Source organism: Calonectris borealis, chromosome 2, assembly GCF_964195595.1.
Source record: "Calonectris borealis chromosome 2, bCalBor7.hap1.2, whole genome shotgun sequence".
In the NCBI taxonomy this organism is placed as follows: domain Eukaryota; kingdom Metazoa; phylum Chordata; class Aves; order Procellariiformes; family Procellariidae; genus Calonectris; species Calonectris borealis.
Window position 1 is genome coordinate 149,687,287 of NC_134313.1, and position 26,816 is coordinate 149,714,102.

The 26,816-nt window shown below is 41.0% G+C and overlaps 1 protein-coding gene across 1 annotated transcript in view; it reads left to right on the plus strand.

Moving 5' to 3' along the window:
* MALRD1 (MAM and LDL receptor class A domain containing 1) overlaps positions 1 to 26,816 on the plus strand; it is a 294,175-nt gene that overhangs the window by 199,848 nt on the left and 67,511 nt on the right. The window contains exons 30-32 of the mRNA XM_075143913.1: positions 3,396 to 3,557; positions 13,920 to 14,077; positions 21,611 to 21,812. Of these exons, the coding sequence (XP_075000014.1) occupies positions 3,396 to 3,557; positions 13,920 to 14,077; positions 21,611 to 21,812 (522 nt within the window). The remainder of the gene's footprint in view (positions 1 to 3,395; positions 3,558 to 13,919; positions 14,078 to 21,610; positions 21,813 to 26,816) is intronic.

The window sequence follows — 26,816 nt, forward strand, 5'->3', positions numbered from 1 at the left end:
TTTGTGAGTTGTATTCAGGGAAATGAATCTACGTTGAATGATAACTTTAAGAGACTAGCTTTTTTTCAAGTAGATTCCAAGATAAGATAGATTTTAAACAAATAATCTGTATTTTTTGTATATAATATTCATATTTTTTCAGGAGTTATACAAAGTAAGTGCAGCAAAATACTCTGTAGACTCATCCTTGTAACATTTTACAGACCTGAAAGAGACACAGTAAGTCTGAATTGCTGTCCAACATAAACTGCTCTGTAAAGATATTCAGAAAACTATCGAAGCACTTGATTTATTCTGTAAATATTGTTACAGGATATAGTAGCTTCATTGGGGGGGTGTCCTGTGTTGTCTGGAAGGACGGTGATAGCATCAACTCTCTTTTCTTAGTCAGATAATAGATGGAAATATTTCAGGCCATAAATGGTCATGAATCACAGTAAAGCAACACAGTCTTTGCTATACTGCAAAAAAAATTTTTCTAAGGGAAGAAAAAAAATAATACTGATATTCACTTTAAATAAATAGAGTAAAATATCCTTTTATTGTAGATTGAAAGGCTGTAGTTATATCAAAATATTTTCATCAGTCTTTAGTCATGCTGTCGCTGCAGAACTGACAAAATATCAAGCTAACAGAGGAGAGAGACTGTAATCTGACATACAGAATACCCAGACAAGCCTCAGGTATTTCCCCATCTGCTATATCTTAGTTCTAACAAATGAGGCCTTATATTTGGATAAACACCCCTTTTCCCTGAGCATATATCTTATAGATGGGAATAAACAACATTAATGGGCACATAAGACCTTCTAGATATGGAAACATCATTTTTTAATGAAAAGGCAACAGGAGCTGCTTAATCAGAAAAGAGAACAGAAAAGGCAGAGAGAAAGCCCTTCACAGTCTAACCTGCCCCATCACAAGAGGTTACGGCCACATTTGTCTGCAATTTTCTCCTTTTCTCTGAGCTCAAGGTCCGAGCTTATTTCACATTCTACTATAGTTTTATGCCAGTAACTCCAAAGAAGTAAATGGACCATAATCTACTCAGCAGCAATTCCTCTGTGCAGGATTTACAACAGAATCTGGATGAAATGAATTGTATCCACATAGGCTGGTGGACTTTTATTTTTTTTTAAACTAAACTCAAGGAAATTACTTATTCTATGCTTCATTCAATCCAGTCAGCAAAATTTTCATTCTCTTTCAGTAAACCACTGGAAGTACTGAGGTGAAAAAAGCACATATGAAAGCAGTTTCCATTTTTATGAATTGTAGCCAATTATACACCTAGATTTGATTAATAGCAAACCTCAGTGTTGATGAACCAACTAGAGGAGTGCTTGAATTATTGAAATAAAAGCAATTTTTCAGATAAACAGAACAATCTTCTTCTGATGGTTTCTAAACAGGCTCTGTTTATCGGTAACATAAAAAGTACTCAGCAGGTGCAGATATGTCGGGTGACTCTGTCAACCCTGTAAATACTGTTCATAAATATTTAATAGTTGCCTTCTGAATGCACTGTTAAAATATTAGGGTAAGATTCCTGAAGTCAGGTAATCTGTTATGAATAACATAGATTCCAAATGGATTTGGACTTCGATCTTGTTAGAACTGTACAAGAAAATTGTACTTTTTGTTTCGATTAATGGGTTCCCTTCTTTGCCCTACCAGCATGTGAGGGTGTTTGGTGTTGGAATTAGGCTTTATTAGGCTTACATGATGGTTGTAATGCACTGTCAATGCGGATGCTCAGTGCATTTGTGTATTCTTTTCATGATTCCCGAAGGCCATGTTGTGAATAGCACTAACACAAGTACAGAATGGTTGAGGTGGGAAATCTGGAGATCGTCTAGTCCAACCTCCTGCTCAAAACTGGGTCTACTGCAATAGGTTGCTCAGGGCTGTGCCAGTCAGGTTTTTAATATCTCCAAGAATAGAGACTCCACAACTTCTCTGGGCAACCTGTGCCAATGTTTTACCAGTATGAAAGTAAAAAACAGTAGTTTTTTCTTAACCTTAAAAAGTGCTTCCTGTATTTGTGCCCATTGCTTCTTGTCCTGACACTGGGCACCACTGAGAAGAGTCTGGCTTTGTCTTCTTTACACCCTCCCAGCAAGTTGTTATACACACTGGTAAAATCCCACTGAGCCTTCTCTTCTCGAGGCTGAAGAGTCCCAGCTCTCTCAGCATCTCCTCGTAAGAGATGCTTCAGTTCCTTGCAGCACAGTAAGAGTACACTACATTACAGAACAGCACTGATCCTTCTCCCAGCATTCAGTGGGATATAGGTTATTCACTGGATCAAAATTATTATTCCTTTAAGATATTTGTCCTATACATTTAACTAAGGTGACACATTTTTACAGAAAAGCAAGTCCACATGGTTACATACAGTGTGTGTGCAGATCTTGGTCATACAAAACAGGTTTATGATAATAAGTTATTATGATAATGATGTTCTTGTAACATCAAAGTAGAAAATAGGAAAAAAACCCAAAACAGATTACTAAAAGATAATTAGATCTATTCTTTTTAGCTGTATCCTTTATACCTAGACAATGATACATAAATAGTTGTGGTTTAATGTTACAGAATACTTCTAGATCAAGAAACACATTCTAAAGCCTCAAATCCATTTGAGGTTCTGAAATAGTCACAGTCAGACCTGTTTCTAAAATGCACGACTGACTGTGATGTTCAGTAGTTTGGAACCTTTTCCCAGAGTCCTCTCACAGGGGTAGTCCTCGCTCTCACTCAGCAATTGTGTAGCTGCCTCTGCTTTATAGCTCAAGACCTTTAGAAGCCAAAGAAGAGTTTGTGATGATATTTGATTTGTCCCTACCACAGCATTTGTATAATTTCATTGATTAATTACTTTTCCAAAGTCACCTGAAACATCAGAGCCAGATCTAGATATGGGAAGTTTAACAAAGATCCCCTAAATTCAGTCAGTGTCCTAATCACTAGAACTTCTCTCTCATCATAAAACTGCCTTCATGCATAACACTCACAAGGATGAGCCAACATATGTTCATGAAAAACGCCACTGTGGAAGTGGAGTCCAGTTTTGCTAGCTAATTGGCTGGGAATCATTCTGTCCATTCACCTTGAATAATAACTAAAATTGGTGAAGTCATCGCGTTGTCCTCAAGACTTACATGGGCATGTATCTGTAATAAGATTTAAGGATGTTTATACATGCTCGGAAAGCAAAGGTATTTTTTCTTTCCTCACTAACTACCACATATTATTTATGTCAGTACATGGAGCACAGGGAATCGTAGCATTAGCCAAACAGAATCCGTTCCGTTACCAGGTATGGTATGTTCATTATAGCCTTTTACTATGTAAGAGCTGGGATGATAATTTACTTCTTGCTATATTTTCAGGTTACTACACGAGTATTCCTGGAAGCTGTAACTTTGAAACGCAAGATCAAGAATGGACCACTGTATGTGGATTAACACAAGACCCTAGTGATGATTTTGACTGGAATGTTAGCAACAGTGCTGTCATGGGACAAATGGGTCCTCATACTGACCATACACCAGGTATTGGCATGTGTCCTACATCACTTTCGGGAAAATGAAATATTCACTGAATTAAAAAGAAAAACAATCCTGTAGATTAGTGCCAGGATAACAGCAAATCTCAGTATGATCAGCTGAACTTATTGTATAAGCAGACAAATTATAGTGAGGAATTAGCACAGTTCACAAAGCCGTTCTAACATGCATTTTAAATGTTCGCTTTTATATTGAAATTACAGTAGAGGATATGTATCACAAAAAAGCCATGCAAAAAATATATTATATGTTTTAACATATTGAGTTTTGTCATTTATACTATCTGGTAACTTCTAGTTCTGTCTGAACACAAAACCAAACAGCTTGGCATAGTAGCCTATTATCAACCTTTTTAATCATTGCTTCAGCAGCACTGTAATTTTATAGATTGCTCTTTTCAGAGTGATCCTGATTATATCATTCTTTATACTCCACTTCAGCTTGATGCATTTTAGTAATTTCCTAGACAATGATCTTCTAAATATAATGTGAAGATACTAATTAATCATCACATCTGGGACACAACAGATCTCTTTCTAAAACAGTACAGCATGCCTTTACAAATGCAGTAACTGTCTTCAAATCTTCAACTATGTTATTAATTAAGGGTCTATTTGAAATCTTCTAAAGAACTACACGTATGAAAATTTTAATACAATAAAAGAGCATATATTTGGCAATAATCATGGGTCACTAAGGTATTCCATCACGTCTTGCTCGGAAATGCTGTGACAGTGAATCCATGCACTGCTGAATGGCTGAAAACCTTTGGATAAACAAAGGTGCAAATAATAATGCAGCCATCCATTTCTCTCAGGTCACCTGAGCACAAGTGTAGAGCTTATATTAAGCAGCACCTTGACTGAGACCATCCAGTGACCCTGATTGTGCTGTAGTCAACCTCTGGAAATCTCTTGTTGCATTGTAGGCATTTTTATAGGCATCTCCATGAAAGTATCATCTTTGTGTTTCCAATATCAGGTTGCACCCGGACAAAACTGGGGCTTAGCGACCATGAAATGGTAGAATTCTCGATACTTGGTGAAGTAAAGAGGGGGGCCAGCAAAACCGCTACCATGGACTTCCGGCGGGCGGACTTTGGCCTGCTCAGGACACTGGTCGAGAGGATCCCTTGGGAGACGGTCCTGAAGGGCAAAGGGGTCCAGGAAGGCTGGACGTTCTTCAAGAAGGAAGTCTTAAAGGCGCAGGAGCGGGCTGTCCCCATGTGCCGCAAGAAGTGCGGGCGGGGAAGGCGACCGGCCTGGCTGAACGGGGAGCTCTGGCTGGGACTCAGGGAAAAAAGGAGAGTTTATCACTTGTGGAGGAAGGGTCAGGCAACTCAGGAAGAGTACAGGGATCGCGTTAGGTCGTGCAGAGAGGAAATTAGAAAGACAAAAGCCCAGCTAGAACTCCACCTGGCCACTGTCGTGAGAGACAACAAAAAATGCTTTTATAAGTATGTTAATGACAAAAGGAGAGCCAAGGAGAATCTCCATCCTCTATTGGATGCGGGGGGGAACGTTGCCACCAAGGATGAGGAAAAGGCTGAGGTACTCAACGCCTTCTTTGCCTCAGTCTTTAGTAGTCAGAATGGTTATCCTCAGGGTACTCAGCCCCCTGAGCTGGAAGACAGGGACGACAAGCAGGATAAACCCCCCATAATTCAAGAGGATGAAGTTCATGACCTGCTATGCCACCTGGATGTTCACAAGTCTATGGGGCCGGATGGGATCCACCCGAGGGTTCTGAGGGAGCTGGCGGAGGAGCTTGCCGAGCCGCTCTCCATCATTTACCAGCAGTCCTGGTTAACTGGGGAAGTCCCGGACGACTGGAGGCTCGCCAATGTGACTCCCATCTACAAGAAGGGCCGGAAGGAGGATCCAGGGAACTACAGGCCGGTCAGCCTGACCTCGGTGCCGGGGAAGATCATGGAGCGGTTGGTTTTGAGGGTGCTCACGAGCCATGTCCGGGACAACCAGGGGATCAGGCCCAGCCAGCACGGGTTCATGGAAGGCAGGTCCTGCTTGACCAACCTGATCTCCTTCTATGACCAGGTGACCCGCCTAGTGGATGAGGGAAAGGCAGTGGATGTGGTCTACTTGGACTTCAGTAAAGCCTTTGACACTGTCTCCCACAGCATTCTCCTAGAGAAGCTGGTGGCTCACGGCCTAGACAGGTACACTCTTCGCTGGGTAAAAAACTGGCTGGACGGCCGAGCCCAGAGAGTTGTGGTCAACGGAGTTAAATCCAGTTGGCGGCCGGTCACGAGCGGTGTTCCCCAGGGCTCAGTTTTGGGGCCGGTCCTGTTCAATATCTTCATCAATGATCTGGACGAGGGGACCGAGTGCTCCCTCAGTAAGTCTGCAGATGACACCAAGTTGGGCGGGAGTGTTGATCTGCTGGAGGGTAGGAAGGCTCTGCAGAGGGACCTGGACAGGCTGGATCGATGGGCCGAGGCCAACTGTATGAGATTCAACAAAGCCAAGTGCCGGGTCCTGCACTTCGGCCACAACAACCCCAGGCAACGCTACAGGCTTGGGGAAGAGTGGCTGGAAAGCTGCCCAGAGGAAAAGGACCTGGGGGTACTGGTTGACAGCCGGCTGAACATGAGCTGGCAGTGTGCTCAGGTGGCCAAGAAGGCCAACGGCATCCTGGCCTGTATCAGAAATAGTGTGGCCAGCAGGAATAGGGAGGTGATCGTGCCCCTGTACTCGGCACTGGTGAGGCCGCACCTCGAATACTGTGTTCAGTTTTGGGCCCCTCACTACAAGAAGGACATGGAGGTGCTGGAGCGCGTCCAGAGGAGGGCAACGAAGCTGGTGAAGGGCCTGGAGCACAAGTCTTATGAGGAGCGGCTGAGGGAACTGGGGTTGTTTAGCCTGGAGAAGAGGAGGCTGAGGGGAGACCTCATCGTGCTCTACAACTACCTGAAAGGAGGTTGTAGCGAGGTGGGTGTTGGTCTCTTCTCCCAAGTAACTAGCGATAGGACAAGAGGAAATGGCCTCAAGTTGTGCCAAGGGAGGTTTAGATTGAACATTAGGAAAAATTTCTTTACTGAAAGAGTGGTCAGGCCTTGGAACAGGCTGCCCAGGGAAGTGGTGGAGTCACCATCCCTGGAGGTATTTAAAAGACGTGTAGATGAGGCCCTTAGGGACATGGTGTAGTGGGCATGGTGGTGTTGGGTTGACGGTTGGACACGATGATCTTAGAGGTCTTTTCCAACCTGTATGATTCTATGATTCTATGATTCTATGAAAACAACATTAGGACATCTTGCTAACCTCTAGCTAACTCATGTTTTTCTGAGAACCCAGCTTAATCTGTTGTTATCTTTCCCTCTCCCAATCACCAGCTCTGCATTTTTGTCACCAATTATTAGTATTTTGTTCATTCTTTATAGAAGTCACTGGATTCAGATGAAATCTCTGTATGAAACCTTGTGTGTCAGGCCCTAATACTCGTGGTTTCTGTAAGTGTAACTGGAGTATGAATAGAAAACTTTGGACCAGTACTTGTAGAAGATGGCCATCTGACTAATAGGGATGAAGAAAAAGTAGAGGCATTCAATGTGGTTTTTGCCTCAGCCTTTTTAATACTGATAGACCTTGGGATGCCCAGTCCCCTGAGTTGGAGGACCAAGAGTGTGGGAACAATGACTTTCCATTTGTGGACACTGGAATTGTAAGGGACCAGCTGTATCAGCTGAATGTTAACAAGTCCATGGGACTTGATGGGATTCACCCCAGACTACCAAGGGGGTGGTATGGAAGGGCCTGATGGGATTCACCCCAGAGTACCGAGGGGGTGGTATGGAAGGACCTAGAGGGTGGTATGGCAGGACCCCTCTCAATCATCTGCCAAAGGTCTTGGGAGTCTGAGGAGGTCACTGCTGACTGGAAGCTAGCCAGTGTTACTCCGATCTAAAAAAAGGGTGTGAGGGAAGACCCAGGGAACTACAGACCTGTTAGCCTAACCTTCTCCTTTTTCCTGGAAAAATTATGGAGAAGATTATACTGTGTACTATTGAAAGGTATTTAAAGAATAAGCAATCATCCGGCACAGTCAACATGAGTTCACAAAGGGAAAGTCCTGTTTAACTAATTTGATCTCCTTCTATGATAAGGTCACTCGCCTAGTGGATGAAGGGAAGGCGGTGGATGTAGTTTTTCTGAATTTTAGTAAGGCTTTTGATACTGTCCCTCACAGCATCCTTCTGGACAAATTGTCCAACTGTGGGATGAGTGGGTTCACAGTGTGCTGGGTAAAGAACTGGCTGAAGGGCAGAGCTCAAAGGGTTGTAGTGAATGGGGCTACATCTGGCTGGAGGCCAGTCACCAGCGGTGTTCCTCAGGGCTCGATTCTAGGGCAAGTTCTGCTCAATATATTTACCAACAATCTGGATGCAGGAGTGGAATGCACCATTAGCGAGTTTGCTGATGATGCCAAACTGGGAGATGCCGTTGACTCTCTTGAGGGACAGGAGGCCTTGCAGAGTGATCTAGATAGATTGGAGCATTGGGCTATGATTAATGGGATGAAATTTAACAAGTCGAATTGCTGGATTCTGTACCTAGGATGGAGTAATGCCGGGCACAAGTATAAATTGGGAAAGGAGTGGCTGTAGAGCAGCCCTGCAGAAAGGGATCAGCTGGGGTGCTGGTCAACAGCAGGCTCAATGTGAGCCAGCAGTGTACCCTGGCAGCCAAGAGGGCAAACCGCATCCTGGGGTGCATCGAACAGTATAACCAACTGGTCAAAAGAGGTGATTATCCTGCTGTATTCATCATTGCTGCAGCCTCACCTTGAGTACTGTGTGCAGTTCTGGGCCCTACAATTTAAGAAGGATGTGAAGGTACTCAAATGTGTCCAGAAAAGGGCAACAAAGCTGGTGAAAGGGCTGGAAGGAATGTCCTATGAGGAGCAGCTAAGGACTCTGGGTTTGTCTAGTTTGGAGAAAAGGACGCTGAGGGGTGACCTCATTGCTCCCTACAGCTTCCTGAGGAGGGGAAGTGGAGAGGGAGGTGCTGATCTCTTCTCCCTGGTATCCTGTGATAGGACGTCTGGGAATGGTTCAAAACTGCGCCAGGGCAGGTTTAGGACATTCAGAAGCATTTCTTTACTGAGCATGTGGTCAAACACTGGGTAGGTGGTTGATGCCCCAAGCCTGTCAGTGTTTAAGAGGAATTTGGACAATGCCCTTAATAACATGCTTTAACTTGGTCAGACCTGAATTGGTCAGGTAGTTGGACTAGATGATCATTGTAGGTCCCTTCCAACAGAAATAGTCTATTCTATTCTATTCTAATACAAATTTCTGCTATACAAAGAGTCTGACTTTAAAAGTTGAATTCTCTGAAAGTGTAACTGGCTACAATAGTACTCTTCTCCTTGTCAACATTTTGAATAATTTACTTTTCCTGCAGTGTGGTACCATCCTAATGAATTCTAGAAAACACGCAATCATACACTGGTCCTTAAAGAATGGCTGAGGAGGAGCATGTGTGGATGTGCATGAAATGCTTAAGGTTCCTACCCAAGATCTTGGTTTAACTTACCTCCCTGACATTGGCTTGCCAGAATTCTTAATATAGAAGTGTTTCCCTAGATGCCCCTACAAGATGTTGCTGATAGACTACTACCAGAACACTTATTGATTGTTAGGAGAATGAAATGTATTGATAGGTAATTACAGTTATCTGTGTTATGTAGACAGCAAGCTATAATTATATATTGTATTATATAAACATAAAATCATATAATATATTATATAGGTTATATAATATGATAAATCTGGATGGAATACTGATTTTCATCATAAATCTACCAATCTCTATCTGAGAAGTGCTTAGCTTTCCTTTCCAGAAGCTTTAATGGTTAGAAAACCTATTTTAATTTCCATCTAATCAGCAAAGAATAGTTAGTATTCAATGTAGAAGTATCACGATCTCTATGTTTTTCTCTTGACTTTGTAAGCAGCATGATCTCCAGGTTTTGACTCTTTTTTGGTGTTTTACATTTCCAAAATCAATAGAGAGATCTCATCAGCAGGTGGCTGTAACCATTTCTGTCCTACTCATTTATCCTCCTTTTTCCTTTAGAGGATTCCGCACCTGCTGCAGGAACTGCTCACCTGATCATGAGGGAGCTGCTTATCTGCCACAAATCACAGTTTTTCATTTTCGAGAAAGCAGTTATCCACACTAGTTTGTGTTGTTATTGCAGGCTGTAAATGTGGAAGTTCATTCCTGTTGGAAAGGGACAGAAGAGACAGGTAGAGGTAGAAACTATTGCAGCTGTCCCAGGCAAGCTGTTTCTTGCAAATCAGTAGTTGCTTTCTTGCTGTTCCTTTGATGCAGTGTGATGACAAAACAACCAGTAGCCCTTGGGTCTTCAAGGAGATTTTGTGTGCTTTTCTATTTCAGTTTCTCTCATTTAACTGGTTCTTCTTTGCTTCTGTGAAATTACCCAGCAATTGTAAGAAAAACAAAGTTAATAAAAAGCAAAGCAAAAGGAAAACAAAATTAGAGCAGTGTGTTTGTAAAATTACCCAGATTTGTAATTTACTTGTAAATTAACTGGGCAAGAAATATTCACATTAGCTATAGAGAAATCACTTGTTAGAATTGCCAACAGCCTAGATACTGACGACCTGAATGTCCATAAATATCTATCAGCCCATTCCTGATCCAAACTCCTTCTTGTTCCAAACTCAATTCCTCTAGTTATTAAGCATATAAATTCATTGTACAGAGCATGCATGCCATTATAGCAATATAATGAAGCCTGTGATGTTATACCAACTTTGTATTAAGCATATTGGCACAATTTTGCATGGAGGAATTTCATATTGGTTTAAATGTGTCATATCTTGCTTCATCTAGCACAACTAGATGTTCATTTAAAAAAAATTTGCACCAGTTTAACAAAATTAACTTATTGCATTGGTATAGTCTTGGAGAAGATAAGCCCTGTGATTTGAAAACAAAGACTTTTAGTGATAAATAACAATTATTTTTCACCTGTTTAACATTATGCAATCTGACCAGTGTGCAGCTTATGCAGGTCTCAAATTTAAAAATATTCCTTTCCATACATTTCCTTCTCAACCTGTTCTTTCTTGCTCAAAACCAGCACACTTTCAACCCTTTGCTCACTTCAGATGGGAGGTAATTTTTGGTATTTTCACCCCAGTCCACCTTCTGACTCTTGAAGTAACACAGCAATAAGCAGCTTTCTGGTTTTGCTTTCTTAAAATCCTTATTTGCCACCTTACTAGTGGCAAGTGCTAGATTATCCTTCATATTGATCTTACAGCTGAAAAAAACTTCTTACTTTTGTTCTAACACAAATTTTTTTTAGTGATGGGAAAGTTGTACGAGAAGGAAATAATTTGCCTTCCAGGTCTTATAACAAGGCTGGCAGCTGGGGGTCTTTCATCAGTCTGCCAGAAAAGTTAGCAATGAAAGGTTGGGTCCATCACTATCCACTTTGTTTTACAAATATTTCTTTCCTTTCTGGAATAGCAATTAGTTCATTGAATGTTTCTTCTGTACATCTGCCTCAAGACCATCACAATTGCTGCTCTCTTTACAATCATACCTTTTTAAAAGTTACATCCCACACAGATGTATAAATCATATACCTTATTCTTCACAAATCTGCATTCTTGAATTATTTTACTTTAATGCAGAATGAGATCTGAGAAACTTTAAATTGCAAAGCATATGAAACTACACTCCTACATTTAGCTGCAGAATACATGAGCTCATATATGAGGGGTGGGTATACAGAGTGGTATGAAGGTACCAAGTTTATTTTTAAGGATTTGAGAGTTTATTGCCATGAGAAAGAGAAGATGGTATAGTGCAGATGCACAATTTACACAAGTTCACCCATTACTGAATTCAAAATGTCCTTCCACGGGAATAGCCATCTTCTTTACAAAACATTCATTAATATTTCTTAATAAAACAAAGCAAAAAATTGTCCTAATTGGCAGGGAAACAATCTTTTCAGATATATCACTTGCTAATCAGATGTTTACAGAGAGGCTTAGAAGAGCTCACATGGGGCTGGCTGGACTACTGTTATGATTCTGATCATGTTTTATATGTCTTCTGTGCCTTAAAAGAGAAGTTACGATACATTCCTTAGATTAAAAATTCTGAACTTTTTTCTCCTGAGAAGACTAAGCGTGACCTTCAACAGAAAAAAAAAAGTTTCTCTTAACTGAATAACTGAGGTATTTTAAAAGTTTGAAAATAGAGTTTTAAGAGAGCTTACTTAAAAAGTTCTTGCTGAAATAAAGTTTAGTAAGCAGCCTTACTAATTCTGTTATGAGTACCTTACCAATGTGTTCCATCATTTCATACATTTATGTAAGTAAAGGACAGATAGCACTGATTGGCTGACTTTCTGAATACCTTTAAAGAAGAGCTGGGTGGTTTGGGACAGTAATGTTTGGAGTTCATATGCAGAAGCTCCTACTTGTGGACTTCTGCAAGAGTTGGAGGTGTGGTATAGTGGAGAGATAACACAGCTTAGAAGATACTGTTTTGCCCAGTTTACAGACAAGGACTGAAGGTATGTTTGCACATACACAGTGTTTCTAATTTATATTTGTATTTCATGGTGTCCTTGAGATCCAGTCTGCCCAGACTTGCTCTCTGTGAGCTCAGAGCTTCAGCAGCCACTTGCAGCAGCCGTTGCAGGTGGCATGGGTGAAGATGACTTGTGTATTTCATCCATTGATGGTTACTGTCACATTGTTGCAGCTACTCTCCACTTGACCCTCACCAAATAGTAGCGTGTGTCCAGCCAGCTGCATCCCTCTTAAGCTGGTCTTAAGGCCACCCTCAGGAGTAAAAAAGCAAGCCACAGTTACAAAAGAGAGGGGATTCGGACAGGAATGGACTTACCTTAGATAACATATGCTACCTGGATCTTGACACACCTTCCTAGCCCCTCCCAACCCCAGTCTAGCTTGATGAAAGTCTCAGTCACTCTGAAGCCTTCTCCTTGTACAGGACTGCAAAGTTAAGCTAAAGCTTCATTTTTGAACCTGATTACGGTCTTGAGGTAGAATAATGAGGGGGGTTTGGTTTGATTTGGTTTTCGTTTTGGTTTTGTTTTTTTTTTTCCCGCCAGAAGAAGCCTCTTTGAGATAGTTAACCATTCTACAGCTATTCTGCAGCTAAGGCATCATTTCCATACTAGATTAGAAAGATCACACTGTGCTTTACCTGCTACAATAGCACACTGTCAGTAAAGTTACAGGGAGACCAAATCTGGAAAGATGTCAGAACCCCATTCCCAATGAAAACTGAAGAAAACACTAGAACTCAAAGACAAAAACTTGGTCTGGTTATAATGAAGGGGAATTCAGTCTTTTACATCAGGAACAAGAATTGACCCATGGGGTTGAATCTTTCTTTGGAGTAGTTCAACTACTCCAAAACAATTACTAACTCAGCTCTCATCTTCAGGTGTTGCTTCTTTTGGATTTAGGAGGAAGTTGTCTGCTAAGGTCTTCTGTGTATTTCTGCTCAGGACAGCCCCAACAGGTGCCCTCCTCTTTGTGAAAAATCTCTTCTCTTCACCACAGAAAGTTTTGTCACACTCTCTTCTCCATACAGGACCAAACCTTGCTTTTACCATAGCAGATGGAATTAAAGTGATGACAGAGAAGGGGCTACTGCTAGTTAATTGAAAAAAAAAAAAAAAAAAATTCAGGAGCATGATTTGCCTATTGAACCACTTGCTTTTGGTGGTATGTTCATTTTAGGTGATAGGCCCCTTTTGGGGTGTAAGAAGGTGGCATCCTTTTCTGCTTGGCACTGAACAATGAATTCTCTTTTATGTTACCTTGTGGTTTTTCAGCAACAGCAGAACGATAGGAAATGTGGATACCTTAGCCCACTAACAAGCCTCAGGGCTTTGGTGTGTTCCCCACTGCCATGCTGCATGACAGGGAATTTTCCTAGGTAAGAGCTATCAGCAAAAGTGCTCCTGACTCCTGCAATGTCAACCTTCAAACTGATCTTTAGAATCTGTAAGTAAGTGTTTGTGTTTGCAACATGTTTTAAATTTGTTATTCAAATATAAATCAAGTATTTACACAAGGATAAAAAAGGCAGAGTGAGCTCTGAGGAAGGTTATATTAATATTGTATGTAAATATACACACAGAAATACACAAAGGATTAACATGGAAGATCTCTGCACAACCAAGGTAGGGTATACGTGTATGTGGTAAAAGACACCAGTATCTGTGTGTGTGAAAATGCTTATGCTCTGAAGCATAAAGTAGTATTGAAAAACTATAAATGTTTTTTATCTTTCTGTTAAGGTAAAGGACAGCATTTTTTGTATCTAAACTCATCTGCCCAGAAGGAAGGAAACAGAGCGAGGATAATTACTACCAAACACTTCCCAGCTAGCTTCGGGGTCTGTAGGGTTCGGTTCTGGTTCTGGATGTTTGCTTCTAGGCAAACAGGAGTCTTAAAGGTAAGAGAAAAACCACTTCTACTACATCATGACATAGTAATATTTGCTTTAGTAGTATTTGCATTTATGTGTCTAGAATGAGCAAAATCTCAGAGCTTATATTAGCCGTACTTCATCACAACTTCCCTGCAATTACACCTATATACAGAATTTTTGCCGGTAAGATCCAGTGAAAATTCTGGTTTAGTTTTAATTCTACTTGAGGTCCTTTTGCTACATATGTAAGAATTAACATTGCATGTTTGACTACCATACTTAAACCTACCAAACATCAGCACAATTGTTCTCTGCACAATTCACTCTTTAACATAAAATAGAGGCAGTTTCCAATGTTTAGGACAAAAACAAGATGTGGTTTAAAAGAAAAGTTTTAAACATATTAATGTCACCATGTATGGAGGGTGTTTGATTAAAATAACTGGAAATAAAACATTCAACCATATTAACAATTATAGCTCAAGCTTCCATGAAAATGTCTTCTTGCTGTTCCGCAAGCATCCTTAATGGGCACACTTTTAGTTGTTAAGTACCCTAGTAAAAGTCCAAGCAGTGATGTGAACCCTTGACAAACAACTCATTTCATGTGGCTCACTGAATAAATATGTTACATAGTGCCTTTTCTAGAGGTCTGAGCAAGACTCCTATCTGTAGCAGTTTGTTAAATTTTGAAAATACAGGTTATGTCAGTTTTATTATGTGTGACAGAACATAAAAATTTGCATATATCTATCAAACTCCTGAACTAAATTAATCTATGTTAAAAATGAGCAAGAATATTTTTGTGGTCTTGGACCTGGAATTAAGTCAGGAAGTTTGGACTACTGTTTTTGTACTTATTCTGTTTGTCTTTGGTCTGGTTCTCTACTGTAAAGGACAATCATAGCACAGTTCCATGGGATTATAGTGCAATTCAAGCTGGAAGGGCCTCAGGAGGTCTCTAGTCCAACCTCCTACTCCAAGCAGGGTCAGCTACAAGAGCACACTAGGTGGCTCAGGAACTTACCCAGTCTTTAAAACTACTCAACTTCTCTGGGCAATCTCTGCCTCTGCTCAACTGTCGAGCTTCTCCTTATATCCAGCCAAAGAATAATGTTAACTTTCATTCCACCTTTTGTCTGGTTTTTTTTAAGTAATATTTTTCAGGATGGGGTTTGCATCTCAGTTTTATCTCTAACACCTAGTTCATGGATACTCTGAGTATTGCTATAAACTTAATTAATAAAAACAAAGAAAAAAAGCTGTATTACATGAAGTTAGTATAAGCAGCAGATAATCCTGCTTTTCAACTGATTTAAAATGTATTTTATCATTTCTTTCTATTCAGTGAATAAAAATGCTCAAAATGTATTCTTCTCAAAGATACTTCAATTCTGTAAGATGAATTTTTAAGAAATGTTTATATTGCAATCTTGTAATTTTATTATCTGAAAATAGCTTTTAAAATACTCTGCCATGTCTTCAAGTCCATTCTTTCCATTTTACATTATTTATCCTTCCACATATGCAAAACTTTGCACATTAATATTAAGAAAACAAAACAGTAGGTAAAGGTGGAGAGCACTTCCAGATTAATTTGAAGTAAAAAGCAAACAGCAATTGCTTTTTGGATCTGTTGGTAACTGAAATACTGTGAGATTATCTATTTGTTTAAATTCAAGTATCCTGGACATTACAGCATGCAAGAGTGCATTTTTTTTTTTTGAAGGAGCTTCTGAAGTTTTTCAAGCATCACAGACGCTTAGAATTAGTGAATAAGTAGATGTGTGTGGCCTGTGTGTGAGTTAGTAGGCAGACAGCCAAACAGAGCCTGCTTTTTAATTATTTTTTTTTGCATTTCAAACAGACTAGTTTAATTAACTCTCATTACCTCCAATTTCATAAAGAGATCCATAAAGAAATGTCTTACTCCCACATACAAATAAGGTTCCCTCTTTATGGCTTTGCAGCATGTACTCTTTATGTAGAAACATATAACAATATTCATAACAGACTGAAGTACTCAGCAAGGAATTATCATCTTATCACAGATCCAATTTACACTTATGGACGTTTTTCTTTTTTCTATCAAACTAATTGTCTATTTCAGCATCAACTGTTGCTGTTGTTAAATCAAGAATATAAATGAACTGTAACCATTTAAGTGAAAAAAAGCCTAAAAGAACAAAAAATAAAAACAACAAAACCAACAGGCCAAAATTTCAAAAGCAAGAGCTCAGTGAAGATTTTTGTTCAGGTTGCACTGGAGGTGAAAAAAGTCAAACTGTAGTAAGAAGTCTGAATAATGTGTTAGAATATAATAATATAATAACATCAGTACAAAAGCTGATGTTATGGCTATTATCTGAAATACAGCTATCTGATTAAGTCTGAATTAAAAAAAAAAAAGGACTGCAGAGGTAGAACATACTGATATGTGTGATTAAAATGACACACAGGGAATCTGTAAAAAAGAAAGATAAAAATGAAGAATGTCTTGGTATAGGAAGTAGATGTGGTAGGACTACACAAAATAATGTGAAGTTATGGGAATAATCTTATTTTTACCCAGAAAAGGAACTATTCACTGAGAATAGAGAAAAAGGTATTAAAAGTTCTTCTCTTCTGTATTCATAATGCACATTTCAGTTGCAGAATTCTATTGTCATAAACTCTGTAATTTGTTCATAGGGAAACCAAAAGCATAGGCTATTATTGTCTTTAAAAAGGACACAATGTTTACAACAACTCTTGCATTAACATAGAATGGATGCTATTTAAAAGCGATCTGAATACTGATGCTTCAGAACATCAGTCAATTATTACGCAACAGGAGAAAAAAGTTGCTTCATAATGATTAAGTACAAAACCACTAGCTTTCCTTAGGAGTATATGGTAACAGCCTTTGAGAGGTGAGTTATTCAGCACTAAACACATGACTGGTCTAATATATCAATTAATATGCTCTCAACAAGAATAGCTCTTAATATAAACAATTTTTACCGCATTATGCTGCAAATGTAAATTTAAAAAATGCATTTCTCTTTACATTTTTATGACTATTTAGTTGCATTTAGTGAAGCAGGAGAGAAGTTTCAGCAAGAAATGGAAGTGATTTTCACATCTGTTTCATTCCAATGGGGTTCCTATTGGTCATCTGTCAGAGAGAGAGAAAACATTCAGCTTTCATTAAGCTTCAGCATTCTGCCTCTGTCCATTTACTTCAGGAGTTTGTCATACAATTGAGAATTAAAACCAAAATTAATTCCTGATGTGATAGTATAATTCTAATATATCATTTTTCTGCCTTGGTTTTTGTTGATACTAACAGAACTGAAGTATAGTAAATTTTGGTATAAGACAGGTAAATTTTACCAAAAATGACCAGATTTTTTATTACTTCAAACTCATGTTTAAAGGAATAAAGAGAAAACAGGTAGAAAACTTTTTAAAGTGCTACTCTATTGTGACAGTGGATTGTGATACAATTTTGCTAATCTCATTTATGGGCTTTAGAGAAACAATTTCACTCTGCCTCTGGTATAGCTTCAGCCCAAGGAAGATGTGCAATGATGACTGCCAAGGAACGTGAGGAGTTCAAAGACATGATCTTAAGGATGTAGAGCAGAGAACATAGTATCACTATTCACTGGATTCAGTGGGAAGTTTCCTCAGCCACACAAGTTTCTGGTGCCTAGTGAAGTGAAAATACAGGTTGTCTTTCACAAGATTTTCCTCCTCCTTTGGCTGGTCATTAAAGACCGTATGTTGGGAATGATGGGAGACTACACCTCTTATTATGCACCCTTCAGATCTGCATTGGCTTCTTGGTTGTTAGTCAGTTAATTAACCTTCTAGATGGAACATAGTACCTTCCAGCATGCCAACTGCTAGAGTCAGACAAGATCAGGAAGCTAATATGTTGTCTTGAAAAGTCAGCATGAGGGTACAGGATAGCCACAGGAGTTGTAACTGCTGATGACTAAGTAGAAAATAGCAATTTATATTTCATGACCTTTAAAAGTACATGCACTTTCCCCATCCCCAAAAAGAAATAAAAGTTGAAAAAAGAATTCAGGAGTTTCTAACACACAGGACATGCTGTGGAGGATTAGAACTGAGTCGTGATTTTAAGGCAGGGAAATGGGATTTGCTAAAGAATGCTGTTCACATATGGACTACAAATGAACCAGCTGGCAAAGGCACCTTGGAGAAAGACCAAGAAGCAAGTATAAAAGCTTCACTCACGCATTCATCTCATGCAGATTATCATGCTAAATTCTTCTTAAAATTGCCGTGAAGTGTGTATTGGGTATCTTCACTCCTCAGCTTTTCACTCTGCGCTGAATGAAGTGATAGCTCTATTTCTGTTGGTTCCCATTCTTTGTGATTTTGATCGTGTATGCGATCTAGAAACGGTGTCAGCACGGAATGAGGAATAGACAGATACAGTGACTAGTTAGTACAATACATGCTTATTACTTTTAAATTAAAATGATGGGATTTAGCCCACAACTAGATCGGTATTAGCTAGAGCACAATCTCCCCAGACTGATAGATACAGAGTTGTTCAATGAGACTTTACTACAGGTTTTTTTTTCATTACGTGCTATATAGTGGGATTCATCTTGCTAGTTTTTTCCTCTTTCAAATGTTAAATTGTTTCCACTACCAGGCTAGCTACAATTCATAGGGTGCTGTGTAGGGAGGTGTTGGAGTCTCTGGAAGCACTAAGCACCACACAGCTGTAGCTCTCCAGGGCTCTAGTGAGATCATATACGTGAGAAGAGCTCTACCTTTCATGTGTCATATATGTTTACGCAGGCCAGCAAAAATCTTGTATAATGCTAAACATACTTCCTGACCCAGAAGATGCTTCAAACTCTCGGTTGCATGGGTAACCTCAGCGAAGAATACAGTATTACATCTTATAATTGTTTCTTAACTTCCTGTGAGCACAATCTCTAAGAGAATAAGATCTTTATCCCCAGCTAAAGGAACAGAATCCTTAGGTTTCCCATTTTTCTGAACTCCATTGTAATCTCATTTAATTTAGCATATATTTTAAATTATGTATTATTCTTTTAGAAATTTCAGCTGAAATTTTTTGAAGATGCATAAGAACATAGATCCTTTCCTGACTTAGTTATGCATAGATAAAGACTTGGAGAAGTGAAGTAAAAGTTTCAGAAGTACAGAAAGTGGGATTGAAGGATTTCCCCGGGAGTGTACGTGAGAGATGGAGCAGAGCTGGGAGCTCCCTTGAGATTTCCTATGTACCAGTTTAGAGATTTACACTAAATGTTATCAGTTTCCACAGGTTACCTATGTTATGAGAAACCATACACCAGTTTTAAACTTTAGTCAACCTAACTGAGGACGCAGTCACATAAATTAACACAACATATTAACTAATCCATAATAATTACATATCTGCATGCCCTTACTCTATGGTAAATGAGTTAAATCTCAAAGAAAAGACAGACAAGGAATATAAAATTACCTTACATCTGTAAGAACAGATGTGGTGTCATCAAAATGTTGTATTTTAGACCCAGTTTAACTTGCTGCCACCCCAGACCCATTAGCCCGTATACATGCAGCAGGTTTCACGGTGGATTTATTGTTTTTACTGAGCTGGAACTGCAGGGTTGATCTGTATGTACACAGAATGACTCCACGCTCCATCTGAGACCAGGCTCAGTATCGACATGATGCAGTTTCTCTGTACAGAACTGCTCAAGTAGGCAGCATGCTTTGAAATTTTTACTATGAATAACTTCTCTTACCAACCCGACAAAAAGGAAGGGAAGAAACATCTGATTTTAAACAATAGGCCAGTCTTTAACTGTCCTGTTAAAAGGGACTCTAGTATTGTCTTCAAATGTTTTTGATTCTTCCCCCAACAGAGTTATTTATGCAGCTGTGAGACTTTTCAATAAGATATATTGAAAGAAGTATTATCTCAGTATAATCAAAAAGTAGAAAATACCACTGCATGATACATTAATAGCTAAAACCACACGAAGACTATTATATGCTAGTGCTATAATTTTACTATATGCTAGTAAAATTCTAGATCACTGACATTGTTATATTTCATGAGTGGTAAAATAGTGAATGGTTCCAGTGACACATACAGGTGTTGTAACACAGTCCTGACCTCACATGTAGAGTTATTCTAATTAAGGGTTTCAACTTATTAAGGTCTTAGAGCCTGATAAAGTGAGTACACACAGTTTTTCATTTTTTAATGGGTTGAATCAGCTATTTCTTCTCAACACCTGTCCTTTTAGCCCTGCAAGATGCATGCTTTTAAGAAGGCAATGACACTGGATAGTGCTGTTACACAGTCCTGTAACTGAACATCAGGCTCGACTAAATTAGGTCCTGATTTGGATTATTGATGGTCCTCTCCTCCAAAAATGAAATAACTTGCAAGGGCCTTCAGGCACCAGAGATATTTTAATCAATACACCAACTTCAATAAAGTATATGGTTCACAGTGCATTTGGGTTTTTAGCTTATTTGTCCCACCAGGTTGGCTGGGAGAGGAAAAGGTATGTAGTTATACAGATCATTACTATGGGTTTAAGTTTATAATTTTCTTGGGTCTCAGGTTTTGTGTTCCATCATTAAACTGGGGCACTCAAGTGGGAACATGAACCCATGGGTCAGTGGAAAATTAGCCTAAAGTCTTAAGAGAAAGATGGTGTTGAAAGTGATGAGGAGAGGATAAAAATTAAAATATTCAGTCCCTTAAAGAACTAGTTATCATCTGGTATAGCTAGAATATGCTTACTTTCATTACTCCAGTTCTTTTTCATTATTTCCAATCTGATTTAGATTGTATAAGGATTTTGGACACCTGAATAGGAAAAGAAACTACCTGCGTAATCTCCAGACTTTCCTGTGCTTGGCATTAATTCATCGGTTGTTGATTAATTGTGAATTCATTCATTGTCATTTTTATTGCTTTCACTATTTGATGATATGTTTTATTTTTTATTTACAGTGTTGCTAAATATGCTTGAGTTAATTTACCGTGACTGCCTGAAACATCGTATTATAAATTGCTTGTACCGGACAACAGACTTAAATCCCTAGATGCTTTTATTTATATCTCTAAAATCTTCACCCAGTCTATCAACTATAAACAGGTCACCTTTTAGACATGAAAAGATAGCTCAAGATCCTTCTCAGTCTTTTCTTCAATGTTTAGATGAATCTGGGGTTAGGTCTTTACTCATTAGCTTCTCTATGTCAGGCCGAAACTGTCTGTAGTTTTCTACTTAGTGATTGTATTAGCAGTCCTTTTTATTTTATTTTGTTTCCATAGTAGCTTTTTATTTGCAGCTGAACGAGCATTAGAAAAAGTATTCAGTAACATTTGGTCATCATCAGTAAGGTGCAGGTTTGAACCATATCTAAGAGGGCCACTACTACCCAGGCAGGTAGCTGCACTAACTGGGCTTGGGCTATGTTAGTTTAACTAGCTGCACTCCTCCGTTGCTTAATGCTGGTTCAGTTGCATCTCTTGGGTTTCACTGTCAACAGGTATACACAGCTGAAGAATACGGAATGGATATTCTTATGTGGTCTTCTAGTAGAAATGAAGAAAACAAATGGATGTATGCAAATGTGGTCCTTTCCAGTAACAGCCCTTTCAGAGTTGCCTTCGAAGCTGAAGTGGGGTGCAGTGAACCCACAGAATTTGCTCTTGATGATATTTCTTTCACCCCAGAATGCATTAATGGAGGTATGTTATTACACAAATATTTACAATACATGTATTCTTTTCAGAGGGCAGAGGAAAATTGTAGCATTTCATATTTCAATGTATATCGCAGTTACAAAACCTGGAATTTTTTCTTTTGAAATTATTGCAATACTGCTATGTTTTTACTTCATTCCAAAAAATGTAGAAAAGAAATGGGCACAGCACAATAATGCAAAATATATGTTTTTCAAGGGAAAGAAAAATGTGTAAAGGAATGAAAGATCATATTTGTCATATATGACCCACATGGCAAATTTTTAACTAGTGCATTTTTCCCTAAAGGAAAGGATCCTTTATACCTATCAGTTTATTCGGCAAAAGAAATATGACATATGATACAGTATCAGAAGAAAAATTGAAGTACGTGTGCAAATACAGATTCTTATAGGAATATGGGCCATTCGTTATTTTAAAGAGTCAAGACGGGAAGAAAACCAAAGAAGCAGAAAACTCTGTGTAGATCTTCATTCTTAAGGAATGATTAAATAAATGCCAATACAGATGTTATAAAAATGTTCTTGAATAACATTTCTTTCTATTTATACAGCTCTTATTGTTTAGATAGGATAGCCTGTGTATGAATTAGTTGTCATGCTGTTCAAGAAACTGTTTGCTTTTTTTTTATTGTGATGACTAAACATCTCCTTGGAGAATTAGCCACATGCTGATTAAGGCTTAAAATCATAGATTCATAGAATCATACAGGTTGGAAAAGACCTCTAAGATCATCGTGTCCAACCGTCAACCCAACACCACCATGCCCTCTACACCATGTCCCTAAGGGCCTCATCTACACGTCTTTTAAATACCTCCAGGGATGGTGACTCCACCACTTCCCTGGGCAGCCTGTTCCAAGGCCTGACCACTCTTTCAGTAAAGAAATTTCTCCTAATGTTCAATCTAAACCTCCCTTGGTGCAACTTGAGACCATTTCCTCTTGTCCTATCGCTAGTTACTTGGCAGAAGAGACCAACACCCACCTCGCTACAACCTCCTTTCAGGTAGTTGTAGAGCGCGATGAGGTCTCCCCTCAGCCTCCTCTTCTCCAGGCTAAACAACCCCAGTTCCCTCAGCCGCTCCTCATAAGGCTTGTGCTCCAGGCCCTTCACCAGCTTCGTTGCCCTCCTCTGGACACGCTCCAGCACCTCCATGTCCTTCTTGTAGTGAGGGGCCCAAAACTGAACACAGTATTCGAGGTGCGGCCTCACCAGTGCCGAGTACAGGGGCACGATCACCTCCGTACTCCTGCTGGCCACACGATTCCTGATACAGGCCAGGATGCTGTTGGCCTTCTTGGCCACATGAGCACACTGCCGGCTCATGTTCAGCCGGCTGTCAATCAGCACCCCCAGGTCCTTTTCCTCCGGGCAGCTTTCCAGCCACTCTTCCCCAAGCCTGTAGCGTTGCCTGGGGTTGTTGTGGCCAAAGTGCAGGACCCGGCACTTGGCCTTGTTGAGCCTCATACAGTTGGCCTCGGCCCATCGATCCAGCCTGTCCAGGTCCCTCTGCAGAGCCTTCCTACCCTCGAGCAGATCAACACTCCCGCCCAACTTGGTGTCGTCTGCAAACTTACTGAGGGAGCACTCAATCCCCTCGTCCAGATCGTTGATAAAGATATTGAACAGGACCGGCCCCAGCACTGAGCCCTGGGGAACACCGCTCGTGACCGGCCGCCAACTGGATTTAACTCCGTTGACCACAACTCTCTGGGCTCGGCCGTCCAGCCAGTTTTTTACCCAGCGAAGAGTGTACTTGTCTAGGCCGTGAGCCACCAGCTTCTCTAGGAGAATGCTGTGGGAGACAGTGTCAAAGGCTTTACTGAAGTCCAAGTAGACCACATCCACTGCCTTTCCCTCATCCACTAGGCGGGTCACCTGGTCATAGAAGGAGATCAGGTTGGTCAAGCAGGACCTGCCTTCCATGAACCCGTGCTGGCTGGGCCTGATCCCGTGGTTGTCCCAGACATGGCTCGTGAGCACCCTCAAAACCAACCGCTCCATGATCTTCCCCAGCACCGAGGTCAGGCTGACCGGTCTGTAGTTCCCCGGATCCTCCCTCCGGCCCTTCTTGTAGATGGGAGTCACATTGGCGAGCCTCCAGTCGTCCGGGACCTCCCCAGTTAACCAGGACTGCTGGTAAATGATGGAGAGCGGCTCGGCAAGCTCCTCCGCCAGCTCCCTCAGTACCCTTGGGTGGATCCCATCTGGCCCCATAGACTTGTGAACGTCCAGGTGGCATAGCAGGTCATTAACTTCATCCTCTTGAATTATGGGGGGTTTATCCTGCTCGTCGTCCATGTCTTCCAGCTCAGGGGGCTGAGTACCCTGAGGATAACCACTCTGACTACTAAAGACTGTGGCAAAGAAGGCGTTGAGTACCTCAGCCTTTTCCTCGTCCTTGGTGGCAACATTCCCCCCCGCATCCACTAGAGGATGGAGATTCTCCTTGGCTCTCCTTTTGTCATTAACATACTTATAAAAGCATTTTTTCTTGTCTCTCACGACAGTGGCCAGGTTGAGTTCTAGCCGGGCTTTTGCCTTTCTAATTTCCTCTCTGCACGACCTAACGCGATCCCTGTACTCTTCCTGAGTTGCCTGCCCCTTTTTCCACAAGTGATAAACTCTCCTTTTTTCCCTGAGTCCCAGCCAGAGCTCCCCGTTCAGCCAGGCCGGTCGCCTTCCCCGCCCGTTCTTCTTGTGGCACATGGGGACAGCCCGCTCCTGCGCCTTTAAGACTTCCTTCTTGAAGAACGTCCAGCCTTCCTGGACCCCTTTGCCCTTCAGGACTGTCTCCCAAGGGACCCTCTCAACCAGTGTCCTGAGCAGGCCAAAGTCCGCCTGCCGGAAGTCCATGGTAGCGGTTTTGCTGGCCCCCCTCTTTACTTCACCAAGTATCAAAAATTCTACCATTTCATGGTTGCTAAGCCCAAGCCGGCCTCCAACCACCACATCTCCCACCAGCCCTTCTCTGTTCGTGAACAGCAGGTCAAGCGAGGCATCTCCCCTGGTGGGCTCGCTTACCAGCTGCGTCAGGAAGTTATCCTCCACACACTCCAGGAACCTCCTCGACTGTTTCCTCTCTGCCGTGTGGTATTTCCAGCAGACATCTGGAAATTTGAAGTCCCCCACGAGAACAAGGACTAGCGACTGGGAGACTCCTGCCAGCCTCTGGTAGAATATTTCATCTGCCTCCTCGTCCTGGCTAGGTGGTCTATAACAGACTCCCAGCAGGATATCTGCCTTGTTGGCCTTCCCCCTCATCCTTACCCACAAGCACTCGACCTCGTCATCACTACCATCGAGCTCTAGACAGTCGAAGCATTCCCTAACATACAGGGCTACTCCACCGCCTCTCCTTCCTCGCCTGTCCCTTCTGAAGAGCTTATAGCCATCCATTGCAGCACTCCAATCGTGCGACTCATCCCACCATGTTTCCGTGATGGCGACTAAGTCATAGCTACCCCGCTGCACAATGGCTTCCAGCTCCTCCTGTTTGCCGCCCATGCTGCATGCATTGGTATAGATGCACTTGAGCTGGGCTGCCGATTTCTCCCCCGACAGTGACGTGCGGTCCCTAGGCTCTTCTCTAGTGAGCCTGGTTTTATCCCCGTCCCCCTTCAAATCTAGTTTAAAGCCCTCTCGGTGAGCCCGGCCAACTCACACGCGAGAATCCTTTTCCCCCTGTGAGACAGCCGAACTCCGTCCGTCGCCAGCAGGCCCGGTGCCGTGTAAACCTCCCCGTGGTCAAAGAAGCCAAAATTCTGTTGATGGCACCAGCCCCTGAGCCACGTGTTGATCCGATGAGTTTTCCTGTTCCTTTCGGTGTTCCGCCCTGCCACTAAAGGGATCGAGGAAAACACTACCTGTGCTCCTGATCCTCCCACCAGTCGCCCCAGCGCCCTGAAGTCCCTTTTGATCCCTTCGGGACTTCTCCCTGCAACCTCCTCACTGCCAGCCTGTATAACCAGTAGTGGGTAGTGATCGGAGGCCTGCACGAGACTAGGGAGTTTCCTAGAAATGTCCTTCACCCGGGCCCCAGGGAGGCAGCAGACTTCCCTGTGGGATGGGTCCGGCCGACAAATTGGGCCCTCGGTCCCCCTCAGAAGGGAATCACCAATGACAATCACCAATCATCAATGACCAATCACCAATGACAATTACCAATGAAATATATGTTCATCCAGGTGGCATTTGCTCAATCTCAAGTTGAACAAAAGTTTTGTTTTTCTCTGAATACCACCAATAGGCTCAGGCAAATACTATTTTGGAATGTTTTTCAATGAGCTGCAGACCATGTACGTAAACAAGTGCTTGTTCTACCCTTATTATGTCAATCACCTTTGTTAACCATACCTGAAGGATTACTTAGGCAGTTTCATGCATAATAGAGAGGGAAATTTTCAAATTATATATTTTAAGTACCTGTAATTAACTGGAAGACCTAGGTCTATATTCCAACAATGTATATAGATCAGTTTTCTACTTTTAATGGAACTTATACTTTGGTAATCTATTATGAACAGGCATGAATTCAGAGAAAGGAAAAAGTCTTCCATGGAAAGTGTATGTTAAGGTATCTTGAAATAATCATAACTATAGAAATAAGGTAATTTTTATGGAGCAACATTTTCTAATCACCTTATTTTTCTCCAGAGGTTTTTCAGTTGTAGAATACTTCAAAGTATCCAACTTGTAATACACACTGTCCATCTTACAAATATGGTATACCATAAGGAAAGCCTCAAGAAAAATTGTTAGAGTTATATTGGTTACTTACAGTTTGTTGGATAAGTCAAAAACTCATGCCTTATCTGCATACAACCACCTAAAAATAAATCAGACAGCCTTAGTTGGTCATCTAGACTCTTTGCCCAGCTGCAGAAGAGGCAGATGTCATCAGGAGTCAATCCATATTCCTTTGTATAGTAAGCTGGCAATCAGTCTGGAATTAGTTCTTACAAGCTGCAATACTTACACGACAGAA